The 14,963-nt window shown below is 40.1% G+C and overlaps 1 protein-coding gene across 1 annotated transcript in view; it reads left to right on the plus strand.

Annotated features, from left to right (window-relative positions):
* Positions 1 to 14,963, plus strand: part of NPAS3 (neuronal PAS domain protein 3) — a 954,908-nt gene that overhangs the window by 870,417 nt on the left and 69,528 nt on the right. Inside the window, exon 6 of the mRNA XM_070358708.1 lies at positions 11,643 to 11,761. Coding sequence (XP_070214809.1) covers positions 11,643 to 11,761 — 119 coding nt within the window. The remainder of the gene's footprint in view (positions 1 to 11,642; positions 11,762 to 14,963) is intronic.

Genomic DNA, 14,963 nt, shown 5'->3' on the forward strand with positions numbered 1-14,963 from the left:
CCCCACTATTTCCCCCAATATCAGCACTTTAAAACAAACAAGAACAACAAAAATAAAACAGCATTCCTTACCTGTTCTCAATGCTGCTCTCCATCGATGACGCCCACACCTTTCATTGACCGACCTCAGTGTCGGAGGCTCATGCTCTGAGGTCTGTCCAGCCCTCTCCACTAGGAGGCCACAGATGCCTGCATCAGAGTTTCCAGGAGGGGTAACAGTTCCACACACATCTCCTTGACTGCCCAAGCTCAACAAACTCATTTCCTGGCTTAACTTTAGTCGTCTATTGGCACAGCCATTCCTTGACCTTTAACCATGCTTCGTTTTTAAAATGCCAAGTATCTGTTAGAAAAAATAGAGGAAAAGCTTTCTAAGGTATGAGAGCAACAAAAGTTTCAAAGGGAAAAATGTATAGACTTCTCTGTATAAAATTTTAAAACATTTTTGTATCAATGAACACCATAAAAAGAAGTAAAAGGCAAAAAATAGGGAAATATTTGCAAGAAATGTGGCAGAGATAGTATCCTTAATATACATATTAAGGATACATATATATATAGTTGCAAAAGAGTTGGACACTAGTGATTAATTGACTAGTCACTAAGTTGTGTCCAACTCTTTTGCGACCCCATAGACTGTAGCCAGCCAGGTTTCTCTGTCCATGGGATTTCCCAGGCAAAAATACTAGAGTGGATTGCCATTTCCTTCTCCAGGGGATCATCCCAATCCAGGGATTGAGCCCATGTCTTCTGCATTAGCAGGTGGATTCTTTACCATAGAGCCACCTGGGAAACCCTGTATGTACATATGAAATTGATAAGATAAAGAATAAAACTCAAGTGGAAAACAGAGAACATAAATATATGAATCACTAAAAAAAAATTCAAATGGCCAATAAGTATTAAAACATTATTCAACATCATTAGAAATAAAAATGCAAATTAAACACCTGAGATGTTTTTACATAATGCTTCTTAGGATATCTTCTAATTTAATATTTTTTATCAAATAACAACATTAAGATGGCAATTAATATGAACATCAAACATTGCTGATAAACATATAAACTGATACACACCACAACTTTTTTGAAAAACAAATCATACATATTAGCTTAAAAAAAAAAAAAAGTATGCTCTTTGACCCAGTAATACTTTTTCTAGAAATCTACCCAAAGACATGATAAGAAAGTTGAAGGAAGACTAATTTCCAAGAAATTCATCACCATACAATGGAATATTACACAGTCAGGAAAAATAGTGTTTGAAAGTGATGTACTGATATGGACACAAGCAGATACTATCATTACTTAATTTTAAAGCTGCCTTACAACCAAGACCAATGGAGCTCCAACATCCTTTTATTCCCCAAACAGTGTCTAATAAAAGCCCAGCTATTATCGCAGAGTGAGCTATGATTTTTAACATCAAAAAATGTGGGAGACACTCAGGTAGGATCCTAATTTTAGAATAAATATACAAATAAATAGTAAATTAGGGAGCAACAAAACATATTAGTGTTCATAGTTTCTGGGTGATAAGGTAAATGCATATTTTTTTTCTTATTTATACTTTTGCATTATCTTCCAGATTTTCTATGAACATAGGAAAAAGAGAGATATAGAGCATAAACTTGTTTAAAAGCAACAAACGCATTCTCACAAATCATCCTGGGAACAAAGCGCCCTTTACTGGCTGCCTCACCCGTAGCCCCATCCCTTCCCCGCTCGTTCTCTCCTGTTCCCCATTTCATCACTCCCTCCTCACGTGTTTGTCTCTTAACCCTCTGGAGTCCTTCTCTCTATTGTCCTTCTTTCATTCCCACTGTGTCTGCTCCCATCTCTGGCAAAAGCCCACTGTTGAGCATGGCCTAGAAAAACTACAAAGCCATTATCATCAGGGCCCCCTAGAAAACCAGTGTGCTTAAATTTGAGCCATGCAACTTCTAACTACTGTGTAATCTTATTACTTATTTTCTATCGATCCTACTTGCTTTGCCCACATGGGCTGCTCCACAGCTTTTTTTTTTTTTTTTTAACTCTCAAAATCCTCTCCTTCTCGCACTTCCTTTATCTCCACAAACGACCTTTACTCTATTAAGTTGTTCAGTCCTGTTCCCATCACCTTCCTCTCTCTCTCCCTCCCCTCTTTCCCTCCCCCCAACCACCACCCCCCCACCCCTGCCACCAACTCACATCCTTTTTTTTCTTCTCCCATTTCAGAGGCTCACCTCTCTTTCTCTGTTACTGATGCAATATCCCTTAGGATTTAAATTCTTCAATTAGCATTTCTAATACAGACAACTTTAAACTCAGTCCTCTCAATCAATAAACATACTCAGATCTCTTTATTTTCATCACCGATATTCACCAAAGAGAAGTACATCACGTATTTACTCAACATTTATTCCACTTTTCTACTGAAGCTGCTCTCTCTAGAGATCCCCAAAGAAATGACAATGCCAATATGTTCATCTGGGAGGCTGTCCAGTTCTTAGCAACACCTCCCTTGGTTTCCTACAGGTTAAATTTTCATCCTTAGCACATCACTTACTTTAATTTTGTCCTAAAGTCCAAAGGTAACATTTCTAGCATTTTATCAGCACTGGTGTATATCTATCCAAATAATAGTTTTCTGTAAAGCTATTTAGTGATGAAGTTGTAACTCAAATCATGAGCCAAGAGGGTGTGGCACATTTACCCCAATATCCACGTGACTTAGTCTCCTGTGCCACACAGCCAAAACGTGGTTCTCATCACTGCCAGCGCCTTACCCTGCATCACTCTTCTTTATAGTGCATCAATTACTACCAGAAACTATCACATATTTTCCCCTCCTCCCAAATGAAAACATTGTTATAAACTATCCCAGCTCATTATAGATCCTCATTACATATTTACTGTAAATAACTGAACAATGACTGAGTGACCTATGACATCCAGTATGTGCTATTTAAAATGCTCATTGTCTTTAGGGCTGTATGCCTAGTAAGGGCCGGGAGTTCCAGGCACAGGCAAAAGATCAACCTTTAACAACCTGTAAGGTGCCCTCAGTCCCTATGCCTACAGGTGGAGAGGGATGCTTTGTGCGTCCGAGGTTGAATCACTGCCTGAGTTTTCACCCAGTGCTTGCATAACTGTTCCTCATCACATGGCATTGTTGTAGTTAGTCACAGAGCTTTAAAGCAATGAAAAGGCAGAATGCATATGTGTGTGTTTGCGAGTGTCTCTGTAACCAGACTCCTCTATATGACTCCTTTTGAAAATATGGTATGTCGACAACATCTGTGCCTGAGATGGAGATTTGGCCAGAATGCTAAGAAAATAAACATGGCAGTTCAGCTCAATACTGGCAACCGGTTACTGCCCCATGGATAGGCTGCACAGAAGATTCATGTATATGAAATGGTATATTAAAGTAAACTTACAAAAGCAAAGAGCAATCACTGCAACCATAATTTTTTCTTCCTCTTTGGGATTCTAATTTTAAAAGCATTAAAGAAGACAGCTGCTCATGCTGTGATATGCGCTAAACAGCCCGAAGGATGGAAAAAAAATATATTTGTAGCTCATAATAACTATTGACCTTTCTGATATACAATGTTCTCTGTGTTAGCTATTCGGTTCTATCAACAGTGAAGATTGAACATGACTTTTTAATAGAAAACATGGGGTTTCAAGCTGCCTTCACAAAGGTGTTTATGTATTGTTATTTTGTTTTGTACTACAAAGACCAAGTCCTGATGCCCTTTGTCTGACATCGTGTTTGTCATTAAAAAAAAAAAAAGAAGAAGAAGAAGGAAGGAAGGAGAGAAAGGAAGGAAATAAAAGAAGGAAAGAGAAAAAGAAAAAAAAGCCTCAACATTACTGAGTATGTTTTATATGAGGAATTGGCTCAGTAACCACTTTATAGTTGTGATAAAAGCATTGCCACACTCGATCCCATACGCACTACTGGTAATGGAATCCAAGAGGCATCCCGGGAGGACGTACTATATTTTTCTCCCAGAATGGATCCCTCAAGTGGCAACATTTATAGGGAGTCTCCAGGAAGATTTAAAACCGTCGCCTGCAGTATTCAGATGGCAGGTGCTTGAGAGCACGCAGCCTGCTGCCGAACGGGTCACGCCGGATGTCATACACTCTCAAAGGCCATCTTTACAATACCCAGTTTTTCCCCTTGAACTTTCCTGATGCTTAGGAGTTGTGTACAGAAACACCCACTGGTAGCAGCTTGACTCTGACACTGTGTGTATTTCCCCGGAGTGGTATCATCCAAACACCAACTGTGGAGCAGCAGGCGGCAGCTGAACGCGCTCCTCTCCCTCGGGGGACAGCCTCCCCAAGTAGCAACCCCTGCCAGGCGCAGGAAGCCTGAATGCCAACCTCATGCATCCCGATCCTCATCCCAGGCAGGCAGATACTGCCGGGGAGCTCATGCTGACAGGTGGCATGGGTTCGCAGATTATTATTGTTTTCCTCTTCTTTTTTTTGGCGGATTATTTTTAACGTTACTTTAAAAGGAGTTTATTGCATCATTATTGAGCCACAATTATTTTCACAGCTATGCTCTAGAGTTTCAGTTAATGATTCATAAGTTTCTAAACAAAGCTAAAGACTCACAACTGAGTGGGAGCAGGAACCAGCCCTAATGAGACTTCAATAAATACGGCTTTTCCGTCATACTCCCAAGCGAGCACTGAAGCTGAGAGAGCTGATGGCTGAGCCAGAGGATGGTGGCTGCAATTGTATTTGCCTGACATCCAAAAGCTGGCATAGCCTGGGAAACCCAGGAAATAGTGGGCATTGCCTCCCCACCATGGAGGGAGGAGCCTGATAGGCTGCAGTCCATGGGGTCACTAAGAGTCAGACACAACTGAGCGGCTTCACTTTCACTTTTCACTTTCATGCATTGGAGAAGGAAATGGCAACCCACTCCAGTGTTCTTGCCTAGAGAATCCCAGGGATGGGGGAACCTGGTGGGCTGCCATCTATGGGGTCCCACAGGGTCGGACACGACTGAAGCAACTTAGCAGCAGCAGCAGCCTTCCCACCAGTGGCTGAGCATCTGTGTGTAGTCTACAGAGGCCCATCACCCTCTTCAAAATTGCCCTGGTGCATGGCAGAGGATGGGCCAGTGGGGTAGAGACCAACTCTTAAAAGACAGAGAACAAAGTTTTCTCTAATTCTAGGCAAAATCAGGCCAATCCTTTTTTTGCCTACCAAACCCACTGGTCCATGACTCTCAAAATAACACTTAGCAGAAAATGCTTCCTTAGAGATGAATACAAGAAGAGGACATAATGATTCCCTCTCCACAAAAAAATAAAATAAAATAAAGGCTTCTTGGGACAAGATGTTTGGTGTGAGAGAATGAAGGGCAGGGGCAAAGTGACTAATTCTTCCTAAAAGAAAGCATCAGAATGTTACTTTATTCAACATGGAAACTGCGTGTCTATTTACGTAAAATGTAATCCTAGGTACTTGGGGGGATGAAGGGGGCTGGAGAAGGGCAGGGAATGGATACAACTAAATATAAGCAAGATGTCAAGCCTGCCTTTCAAGATGTCACAGTCTTGCAGATGATACTGTTGATAGCACCTTTTGCAAATTGCACATTAAAAAAAAAATCAGTTGAGCATTTAGCTTTGAAAACATAGACCCCACTTACAAAAATCAGCACTACAGGTAGCTTTTCTTACATATGTGAATTCACCATGTACTCTGGGCAATGCATTCCTTCGCAAAATCACATGAGTTTTACCCATGTGCCTGCTGTCACATTTCAAAACAAGGTCATGATTTTTCCAAAAAAAGGTTCCACATGGGTATTATATTCTCTATCTTTGCATAACAAATCACCCCAAATACTTACAGATGTTTCTTTTAAAAGCAGATATTTCACATAGTTTCTATAGGTCAGGAATCCAGTAACAGCTTGTCTGAGTAGTTCAAGCTCAGGGTCTCTCGTGAGGTTGCCATGGAGATGTCAGTCAGAGCATAGTCATCTGAAGACTTGACTGGGGAGGAAGGCCCACATCTAAGCTCACTCACGTGACTGTGAGGAGGACGCCTCAGTTCCTCTCTACACTGATCTCCCCAGAGAACTGCTCAAGTGTCCTCACAATATGGCAGCTGGTTTCCATTAGAGTGAATGAGGGAGCAACAGGGAAGCCATGCTGCCTGTCATGACCAAGCCATACATCACCAAGTCTGCCACATGCTATTTATCTGAAGTAAGTCACCAAGTCTAGCCCACAGTCAAAGGGAGAGGAAGCAGGCTCCATCTTTCTGAAGGAGTATTGAAGAATTTGTAGCAGTTTTAAATTACAGTTGTCATCCTAGATAAACATAAAATCTGCTGGGGACAATTTCTGTGAGAAGAGATTTCTTTTTACCATTGTCATACTATTTTTACCACTGACCTACTACTACGTTGAAAGTGTTAGTCGCTTAGTCATGTCTGACTCTTTGCAACACCATGGACTGTAGCCTGGCCGGCTCCTCTGTCCATGGGATTCTCCAGGTAAGAATACTGGGATGGGTTGCCATTTCCCCCTCCAGTGGATCTTCCCGACCCAGGAATCGAACCCAGGTCTCCCACATTGCAGGCAGATTCTCTACTGTCTGAATCACCAGGGAAGCCCTACTACTAAGTTGGGAAGATCTTATTAGATTAATGTCAATATTTAATGAATATTAGTTATTGAATATATTAAATATATGTAAATTATATCTATATATTCCCTATGTGCTATAGAGAATCAAAGTTAGACCTGTCTCCACCCTGCTGCCCTAGCATAAGAGATAAAATGAGGATCAAATAAATGTAAGAATAGTATATTGGATGCATCACGAACTTTGGAGTCAGACAAACAGGTCATGTCTATGTGCTCTGCCACTGACTATCTGGGAGACTTGGATAACAAGTATTTTTATATAACAATAAAGATCTGATATTTTCATCAGTCAGTATGGGCTAAGTTAAGCTGCAATAAAAAGCAATCCCCAAACTACAACAAAAGATTTATTTCTGTGAAGATGAGCTAAAGGTTCTGCCCCCCGTTGTTCTTATTCCAAGACCTAGGTCAGTGGAGCAGCCACCATCTGAAACGTCGATAGTCAGCACAGCAGTGAGAAAGAGAAAGTAGGACCTTGTGACCAGCTCTTCTAGGAAATTCCACCTGAAAGCAATACATGACTTTGGTTCGTATTCTTTTGGCCACCGAAAGCCACGTGATCAAATCTAATTTCCAAGTGACAGGGGAAGTGCAGGGAACCTTTTGCAAGAAAAGAAATAACTTGTCACTTTCTTAAGTCCTAAAGTACTACATTTCTTTTAGAGTGAATGAGGCAGCAACAAGGAAGCCTGTTACAACCAAGTCATACATAGTATCTAACAAAGTTAACAGCACATGCCAATGAAAGTTTGACTGTATCAAGAAAACTGTGAAACGGCCCAACATCTCTTCCCTAGTCTTGTGAAGGTCATTTTGGTTGTTTGCACTTTGCACAGAACATCTCAAAAAGGAAAAGATTCAATTAAGCAGTGAAGTGGGGAAAGAGTATATTTAACTTCGTATCTTAACAACTTAGTCCAATTCCACTTCTCCTTCAAAAGGAAAAATACTTTGCTCACACTTAAGGAATAACAGAGTTGTCTCAAAATGTAGCTTTTCTTTCTCACTTCCATCATGATTTCATAGCAGTTGAGGGCTCTGACACTAGTATTGCACAGCAAATATTTGAAGTATGCTAAAAAGAAAGGCTGTCTTTATGCTTTGGCCTCATCCTCTTGCAGGAACCCCAAGGAGAGTCCTAAAAGTGCTCAGCATACATCTAGACCTCGGGTTGGTCAGAGAGAACAGGATGGTTCCCAGCCATCTCCTTCCCTCCCCCCTCACCACTGCTTCCTGCCTCTATATGATAAGAAAGCAGCAACTACAGTACCAGTGAGGGAATCATCAACAGAGGGGGAATAACACAGATATGCTGTCACATTATGGTGGCATTTGCCAACGTAAAAATTATTACAACTTTTGCTATAAATTGTTCTGTAAATTTCACAAAATATGCAAAAATTGACATTTCAAGGGCTGAGATCATTTAAATTTATTTAAAATTTGAGGCCCTTGAGATTCAGCAAAAGAAAGCCTATTTCTTTATCTAGCTTTCATCTGTGTGGGTCTTGTTTTCTTTAGTTCCTTGTTTATAATTCATAGGTCACAACTGGCCATATTTGGGCTTTGACCACTTAATCCAGTTTTACCCATCAATTTCTCCTTTGTCTCAGGCAGCAGATATAAATTCTCTGAATCCCAATTTTTCTTTTTTTATCAGATCATGCAGCAATCCTGGCCTGTCTCAAAAAGTTGACAGAAAAGCTTGTGATATCTGGAAAGCACTCTAAAATGCTTTTTTTGACATAGATTGGTTCCACAGTCTTTACAGAGCACCAGTCTTAAGGATACTTTTCTCATTATGTTGTCCTCTCTTCATATCCACCCAAAACACACACACACACACACACACACACACACACACATCCTTTCTCCATGCTACAGTCATGTCACACATCACCAAGGCCAAGCTTCCTTGGTTCTCTCCCTGTAGAACATTCATCAAAATCCATGCTTCTCACCTGAGACCCTTAGAAAGCTTCTCTTCTAAAACTGCTGCTCTTGTCTGTCACATGCCAATTATGTCTTTTTACATGAGAGACATCCCTGTCAGAGCTGGGATAACCAGAGCACATTTGCCAGCCCTTGAGGTCACATGGCCATGGTACGTGTGTACTGGGGATTAGTTTGTTAGGTAGCCTCTGAAAGGGCCCGTGTGGCAGGTTACTTCTACCCCTGTCCTCAGAAAGGCATGTTAAAGCAGAAATCTTTATCAGAAATTAAACTCTTTTCTAAGTTGTCTTCTCTCCTTCTCCCTCACCACCCTTAGCACCATACCCCCATGCTCTTGAAATAAAGTGTAAGGAGCAGTTATTATTTCGATTTTCAATCTAGATTTCACTGGGGCAAAATCTGACCTCAGAATTCCTCTCACACCAGTTGTCCTGGTTTTAATGAAGGCTGCTCCTGTATATTCTCAATCGCTCAGTCGTGTCCAACTCTTTGCAACCCCATGGGCTCCTCTGTCCATGGGGATTCTCCAGGGAAGAATCCAGGCAAGTGAGTTGCCATTTCCTTCTGCTCCTGTATATATTGGCAATCTAACCCATGGGGTGGGGGAGTGCTGTGTTCACTGCCCAGCCAGAGCAGGACAAAGTGCTCACCTTCATAGCTCATGTAGAGCTGTGTCTCCCATTTCATCCCCTAAGGGGAACCACACTGCTGGGGTCTCTAAAGTATCCACTAAGTGTTTACCTGTGAAAGTTCCATATACCAAAAATGATAACAATTTCTAATGATGCCTGAATTATTCGCCTTTCTACAGTTAATGTGGTTCCTTCCTTCCTGGGTCAGGGTTTCTTGGACCTCAGCCCTAAAACACAGTTCACTTTTCTGGGAAGTTGCATTTTTCCTCGGCTGTTGCAAACACAATCTCACTGAACAAAGCTGAATTCTTAGAGCTGAGTTTGTGATGTGGATTCTGATGGCTTCACGTTAGTTCAAGTCTCTGAGGACCGGGGCCAATAAACGTGAAAGGGACCCTAGTAGATTGCCATACTTTTCATTTCCACCAGGATGAAAAACTGCTATAAATTAAGTCTAACCTTAAATGTATAATCTGTCCTTGGGAGGAAGGAAAAAAAGGCGGGGGGGATATAGCATCTTCAAGCTCTCGGCATCCCTTACGAGAAAAATTGGTTCTAAGGGTCTCTGATCTTGTGTTTTAGTAAAATAGAACTGCACGGCTGACTGACAGTTCTGATCTAAAGCATTTACGTTTAAGTTTTGATCTCTCTGCTTTTGATTAAAACTAATGAGCTCATTTAATTCAAAATGGGAATCTCTGATAAGAGAAATAAGGTTGATGTGATTGGATTAGAGGGGCAAATTAAACTCTTAGAGCAGAAGTTTGTGCTTATATAGTGTATTAAAAAGCTGTTGGCGTATTATGGCGTGTTAGATGATGAGAAAAATTTCATAGTAATTCATATTTAATCAGAAGAAATGAAAGTACTAAATATAACATGGCTCTGCTTTTCCCTCGAGTGATAAAAAGCTGTACATTTAAAATGACATCAGATCCGTGCTAAGACAAAAAAAGAAGAAAATCTTGAGAGAGACACATAAGAAGGGACACTTGTCAGTGGTTCCATCACCCCAGAATAGAAATGCCATAAATATAGGAAAATATAGTCAGATAAAGGCAAGAATAATACAAGCCCCCAACCACCAATAGTAAGGCTTCTCTTATTATCTCACTCTTCTTTCATCAGAGCATCAAATTTAATATAAAAAAATAGATATTTCTTCCCCTTAGAAATATATGGAATATGTTTCATAATTTGAAATTGAAAAGCTTGTTTTGCCTATTTTTCTTTGTTTTTTAATAGCTATTTTCTCACCTTCTTAATTCTTAAATCTCTTTATTACACATATTTCTTGACCTTCATCCTAGAGAAAATTAGTGTTCTTGTAGAGCTGCTCAAAATGTTTTGTTGTTGAAATTTTTTTTAACTTTAGAATAATAAGGAAAACTTTAAAGTATATTTAGAAGAGCAAAATTAGAGTCTTTTTAGGCTTTAAAACCCCCAAGTTAATTTCTTTTCAGGAAAGTATTTAAATGTATAAAATACCATAGAAGCTTATTTCTAAAGAAAATAGATTTGCGTTGCCTCCTGACCTGCATAAAGGTGGTTTTAGATCAGCAAGAATGAAAACTACCATTTTAAGTTTTATAAGTCAAAACATACTCTGCTTAATCTTAAATACATTGAAAGAGAAAGAGTAGCTGTCTTAAACTATGATTTTCTCAGAAGCAAAGAGGTAGAAACACAGAGGATGTTTTCTATTCTGGGCTGGGGAGAAGCTGCCGCTAGTGACAGCAAGAGCAAGTTGATCTTGGGAGTCGTTTTTGTTTTTATCCGTATAGCCCATTCTCAGCCCTCTATCTCCAGTCGGTTGAGAAGACTTCAGGCCTCTTATTCCCCATAATGAAGGAAAATAACTCAGAAGGGCAAGGACACTGGCCAGGGTATGGCTGCCCCAATCTTGGTGGTGTCATGGTGCTCAGAACTTGCCAGCAAGCAACTGATCCAAGAAGGGATTTGCAGGGAGAACAAAAAGCAAGTTGTCCTGACTCTGATCAGAAGCATTTCCATCTGAGTCTTGGTTGATCCCATAAATCTCTGGGGTCCTTCTTTTTCATGACTGTTCTGTCCGTGAGCACCAGCCAAGCCTCATGATATGCTACAATTACTATCAGACCCCACTTGGAAAGCTGCTGAAACCTAAAAAGACCTGAAAAGCTCTTGCTCAAAACCAGAATGGAGTTTCTTGGGATACATTAATTTTTCTTTTTTATTTTCTGCAAAGTAAACATTTTCTAGATGAGATAAATTGATTACTACGCTCTTAGCACGCATCAGTCATTTATTTTTAGTGAACTCAAGGATTGCACCTGAGCAGTAGCTGAAAGGGGCTGTGTAGAGATCTAAATCATGTGTATGTATTTTTATATTCTTCAGTGGAATCAACCAGCCCCAGTCTGCTCACCACTGACAACACCCTTGAGCGTTCCTTTTTCATCCGAATGAAATCTACTCTGACCAAACGCGGCGTGCACATCAAATCATCAGGATATAAGGTAAGCTGGGTTCCAGCAGGGGTGAGACTCCTGTCTCGGGTCCATCCTAGGTCATTTGCATTGCGTGTCCCAGCTGCTTTGGGTCCACATGATCAATACATGTGACTGTGAGCAGCGCACAGGGTTCTTAGTTATCTTCCTGTCTCAAGGCAGGGGACTCATTATATCTCACGTTCTCACTTCAGACAGTGCTGGCTCACTAAATGCTTCAACAGAGTGTCTTTTCTTAAAACACATGTTAATAATGCATCAAGTGCTTCAGCACATGCTGGAAATTCACTTTGATGGAGAAGGTGAGCCAAATTCACATTAGTCCTTAAGATGACTATTCTAGAACTACTACTATAAAAATTCTACTTCTCCCACCTCCCTCTTCCAATCCCCTCTTTCTCTTTAGAGAAAGACTGTCCATTTGAAAAAAAAAAATACATCTTGGCCACCAAGATTCATACATGTAGATAAGAAAATCAGGTTGGATGTCAGAAATCGTAATTTTGAAATTAACAGTGGCTGAACGTTCATTCGCACCTTAGCATAGATAGGACACTCTACATACAGAAAACATGTTTCATGCAAGAGCAAAGACCAAGTCCAGAGTCATAATCTACATTATTTTACCATTCTAAAGTTAAGAATATAAAAGCTCTAATCTTGGGAAATTCCAACATTTCAGTTACCATAGCAACATAAATTAAGACCTATGAAATTCATGAAATGCCTTTGGCAACCTGAATCTTATCAATTTTACAACACGCTAACCAATCTCTCAAACAGTATTTATTATATGAGGAGGGCGAACTAATGGAATGCACTATGGCTGTCGCCAGTGTGACCTCTTCCCATTGGAGAGTCTAGAGCTTGCAGTAGCCCTGTTCTTGTGGGTTAGTGCTCTAGCCTTGCCAGGGATAGTAACAATCATTCTCATCAGGCTTTGAAAACCTTATATAAGTCATCAGGACAGGAGCAGCTACAGAAAAGTCAGAATCAGACATTTTCTTTGATATTAATTCTTCTCTAAAAAAATAAAGCAGTGGCAAAGCAGGTCTTTCTAGGGACAATCTTTAGATGGGCTGTCCCACAGCCCAAAGGGCACATTGGGAACACCCTTAATTTTTAACAGGGACCGAGGCAAGGGAGAGGTAGGTACTTGGGCAGCACTGGGTGCATTAGCTCCACCTACAGTGATTTGTAGTCCTGTGACAAAGGGGTACGTCGGAGGACAGAAAACGGACTATCTTATACCAATTTTGTATTTTCCTGCCTCACTGAAACACTATACATTTATTAGTTGTTAGCTGTGTAGTGTCAGCCAGTTTGAAATTCTATAGGCAAACTATTAGATGTAGCGAGTATTGTCATGTTAATGCTAGAAAGATGCATTATTGGTATTCCAACTTTTCTCCATTTCAGTTCTTCATCTTTCCCAGTTTGTACTGGTTTGTAGCAGGCATATCCCAGAAGGAAAGAAGGGTGGAAAGGGTGAGGTATATTTTGAAAAAGCAATATCTAGTATAATTCAATATCATTAGATAACTTAATTGTTTGAAAACCAACAGAAAATTATTACTACATTCATACAACAAACTAGAGATTATAAAACTTTGCAGCATCTTAGCTTTGCCACAAAGTAGGAGGTGTGGTAAAAATAATAACAACATAGAGAAATAGTGTGAGTTCCAATCCAGGCAAGAGACTAAGTGGCTTGGGTTCTGTTGGTCTGTCCCGTCATTCGGGCAGCTCAGGCAACCTGTTTTGCTACATGATCTGAAATTTCTTAAATACTGATACAATATTCATTCATTATTTCGACAAATATATAAATATATTTGTGGAGCCTGAGATCCTAAACTCAGCACTGAACAATCAAAAAGTCCCTTCTAACTGCTAACAAGCAGCAAGGAAAAAGAACACAATAAGTAAATAAATAAAGTGATTTCAGAGAGCAATGAAGGCTAAAACAGTAGCTAACATTTGTGCTCACCACAGTATGCTGAGTGTGCGACAGTTTGTATGTCTTTGCGACTGTCCAAGAAGGAAGTATTTTCATTGTTTCCATTTTACAGATGAAGAAACTAAGCCTTGAGAGGTTAATTAAACACCCAAGGTCATACACTGGGAAGGACAAGGCTGGGGTTTAACTCTGGCAGTCTGGCTCTGCATCCCCTGCACTTAGCCACAAGGCCACACTCTTTTAGGCAAAGAGTAAAGCAAGGTAATGTGAGAGAATGGCTGATGGGGACCACGTTCGATAGGCTCACTGAAGGTCTCCCTGAGTGACATGTCACCTAGGAGAGGTGAATGAAAAGAGCCCTCCATGAAAACATAAATAGAAGAAGAATGTTTCTGGAGCTCCTCTGGTTTAGGATTAAGACACCTTGCTCTAAGAAGGGAAACAAAATATTAAAAAGTACAACCTTGAACATCCAGGATTAGAAGAGATTTAGAAGCTGTTCCAGTTTCAATCAAATTATATCATGTTAAAGTGATCATAGTCAAAGATCTCTCCTGGTAAATGTCACATTGCACTTGAAAATATGTGGGTTATTTTCAAATATCTTTTGATATTGATCTCTAACATAATTCCACAGTAATAAGAGAACAGACTCTGTATGATTTCAATACTTTTAGACCATGAAATTTCTGCACCTGGTCTTAAGTCTCTGGATATGTTCTAGGGTCTCCTAGTTTATAGTCTATGGGAACTTGTATCCTACTCTTGTGTGAAATTGTATAAATCTTAATTGTGTTGATAATGCTCTTCAGGTTTACTCTATTCTGCTACTGCTCTATACCTTCCTTCTATTAATTTCTGAGAGTTTCATAGTGAAACTCCAACTAATAATCTTAGTTTATTGACTTACAACAAGTGTAAAACATAGTGGAACTATATGTAACTTTGTTCTGTATTTTCCAAGTCTCCTGTAAATGTGTTAACATATTTTCATAATTTACAAAAATAAAAAAGATGAATTATATCGTGTTAAAGTGATCACAGTCCTCTGACAGTACCATCTTTCTCAACATATCCTGTGAGGCTCCATCCAGTGCTGATTCCCTCCCCAGCACTGCTCACATGAGAGCTGCTTCATCCCCTGTTCCCCCAATAAGATGAATCACCCAGCAGATCCAGCTCTCCCCCTCCTCCTCCACAGTGAACTTCCCTCATTAATTAACCTTGTCTGGAAGTGAGTGGAAGAGCTGA

Source organism: Bos mutus, chromosome 21 (assembly GCF_027580195.1).
Source record: "Bos mutus isolate GX-2022 chromosome 21, NWIPB_WYAK_1.1, whole genome shotgun sequence".
Classification (NCBI taxonomy): Eukaryota; Metazoa; Chordata; class Mammalia; order Artiodactyla; family Bovidae; genus Bos; species Bos mutus.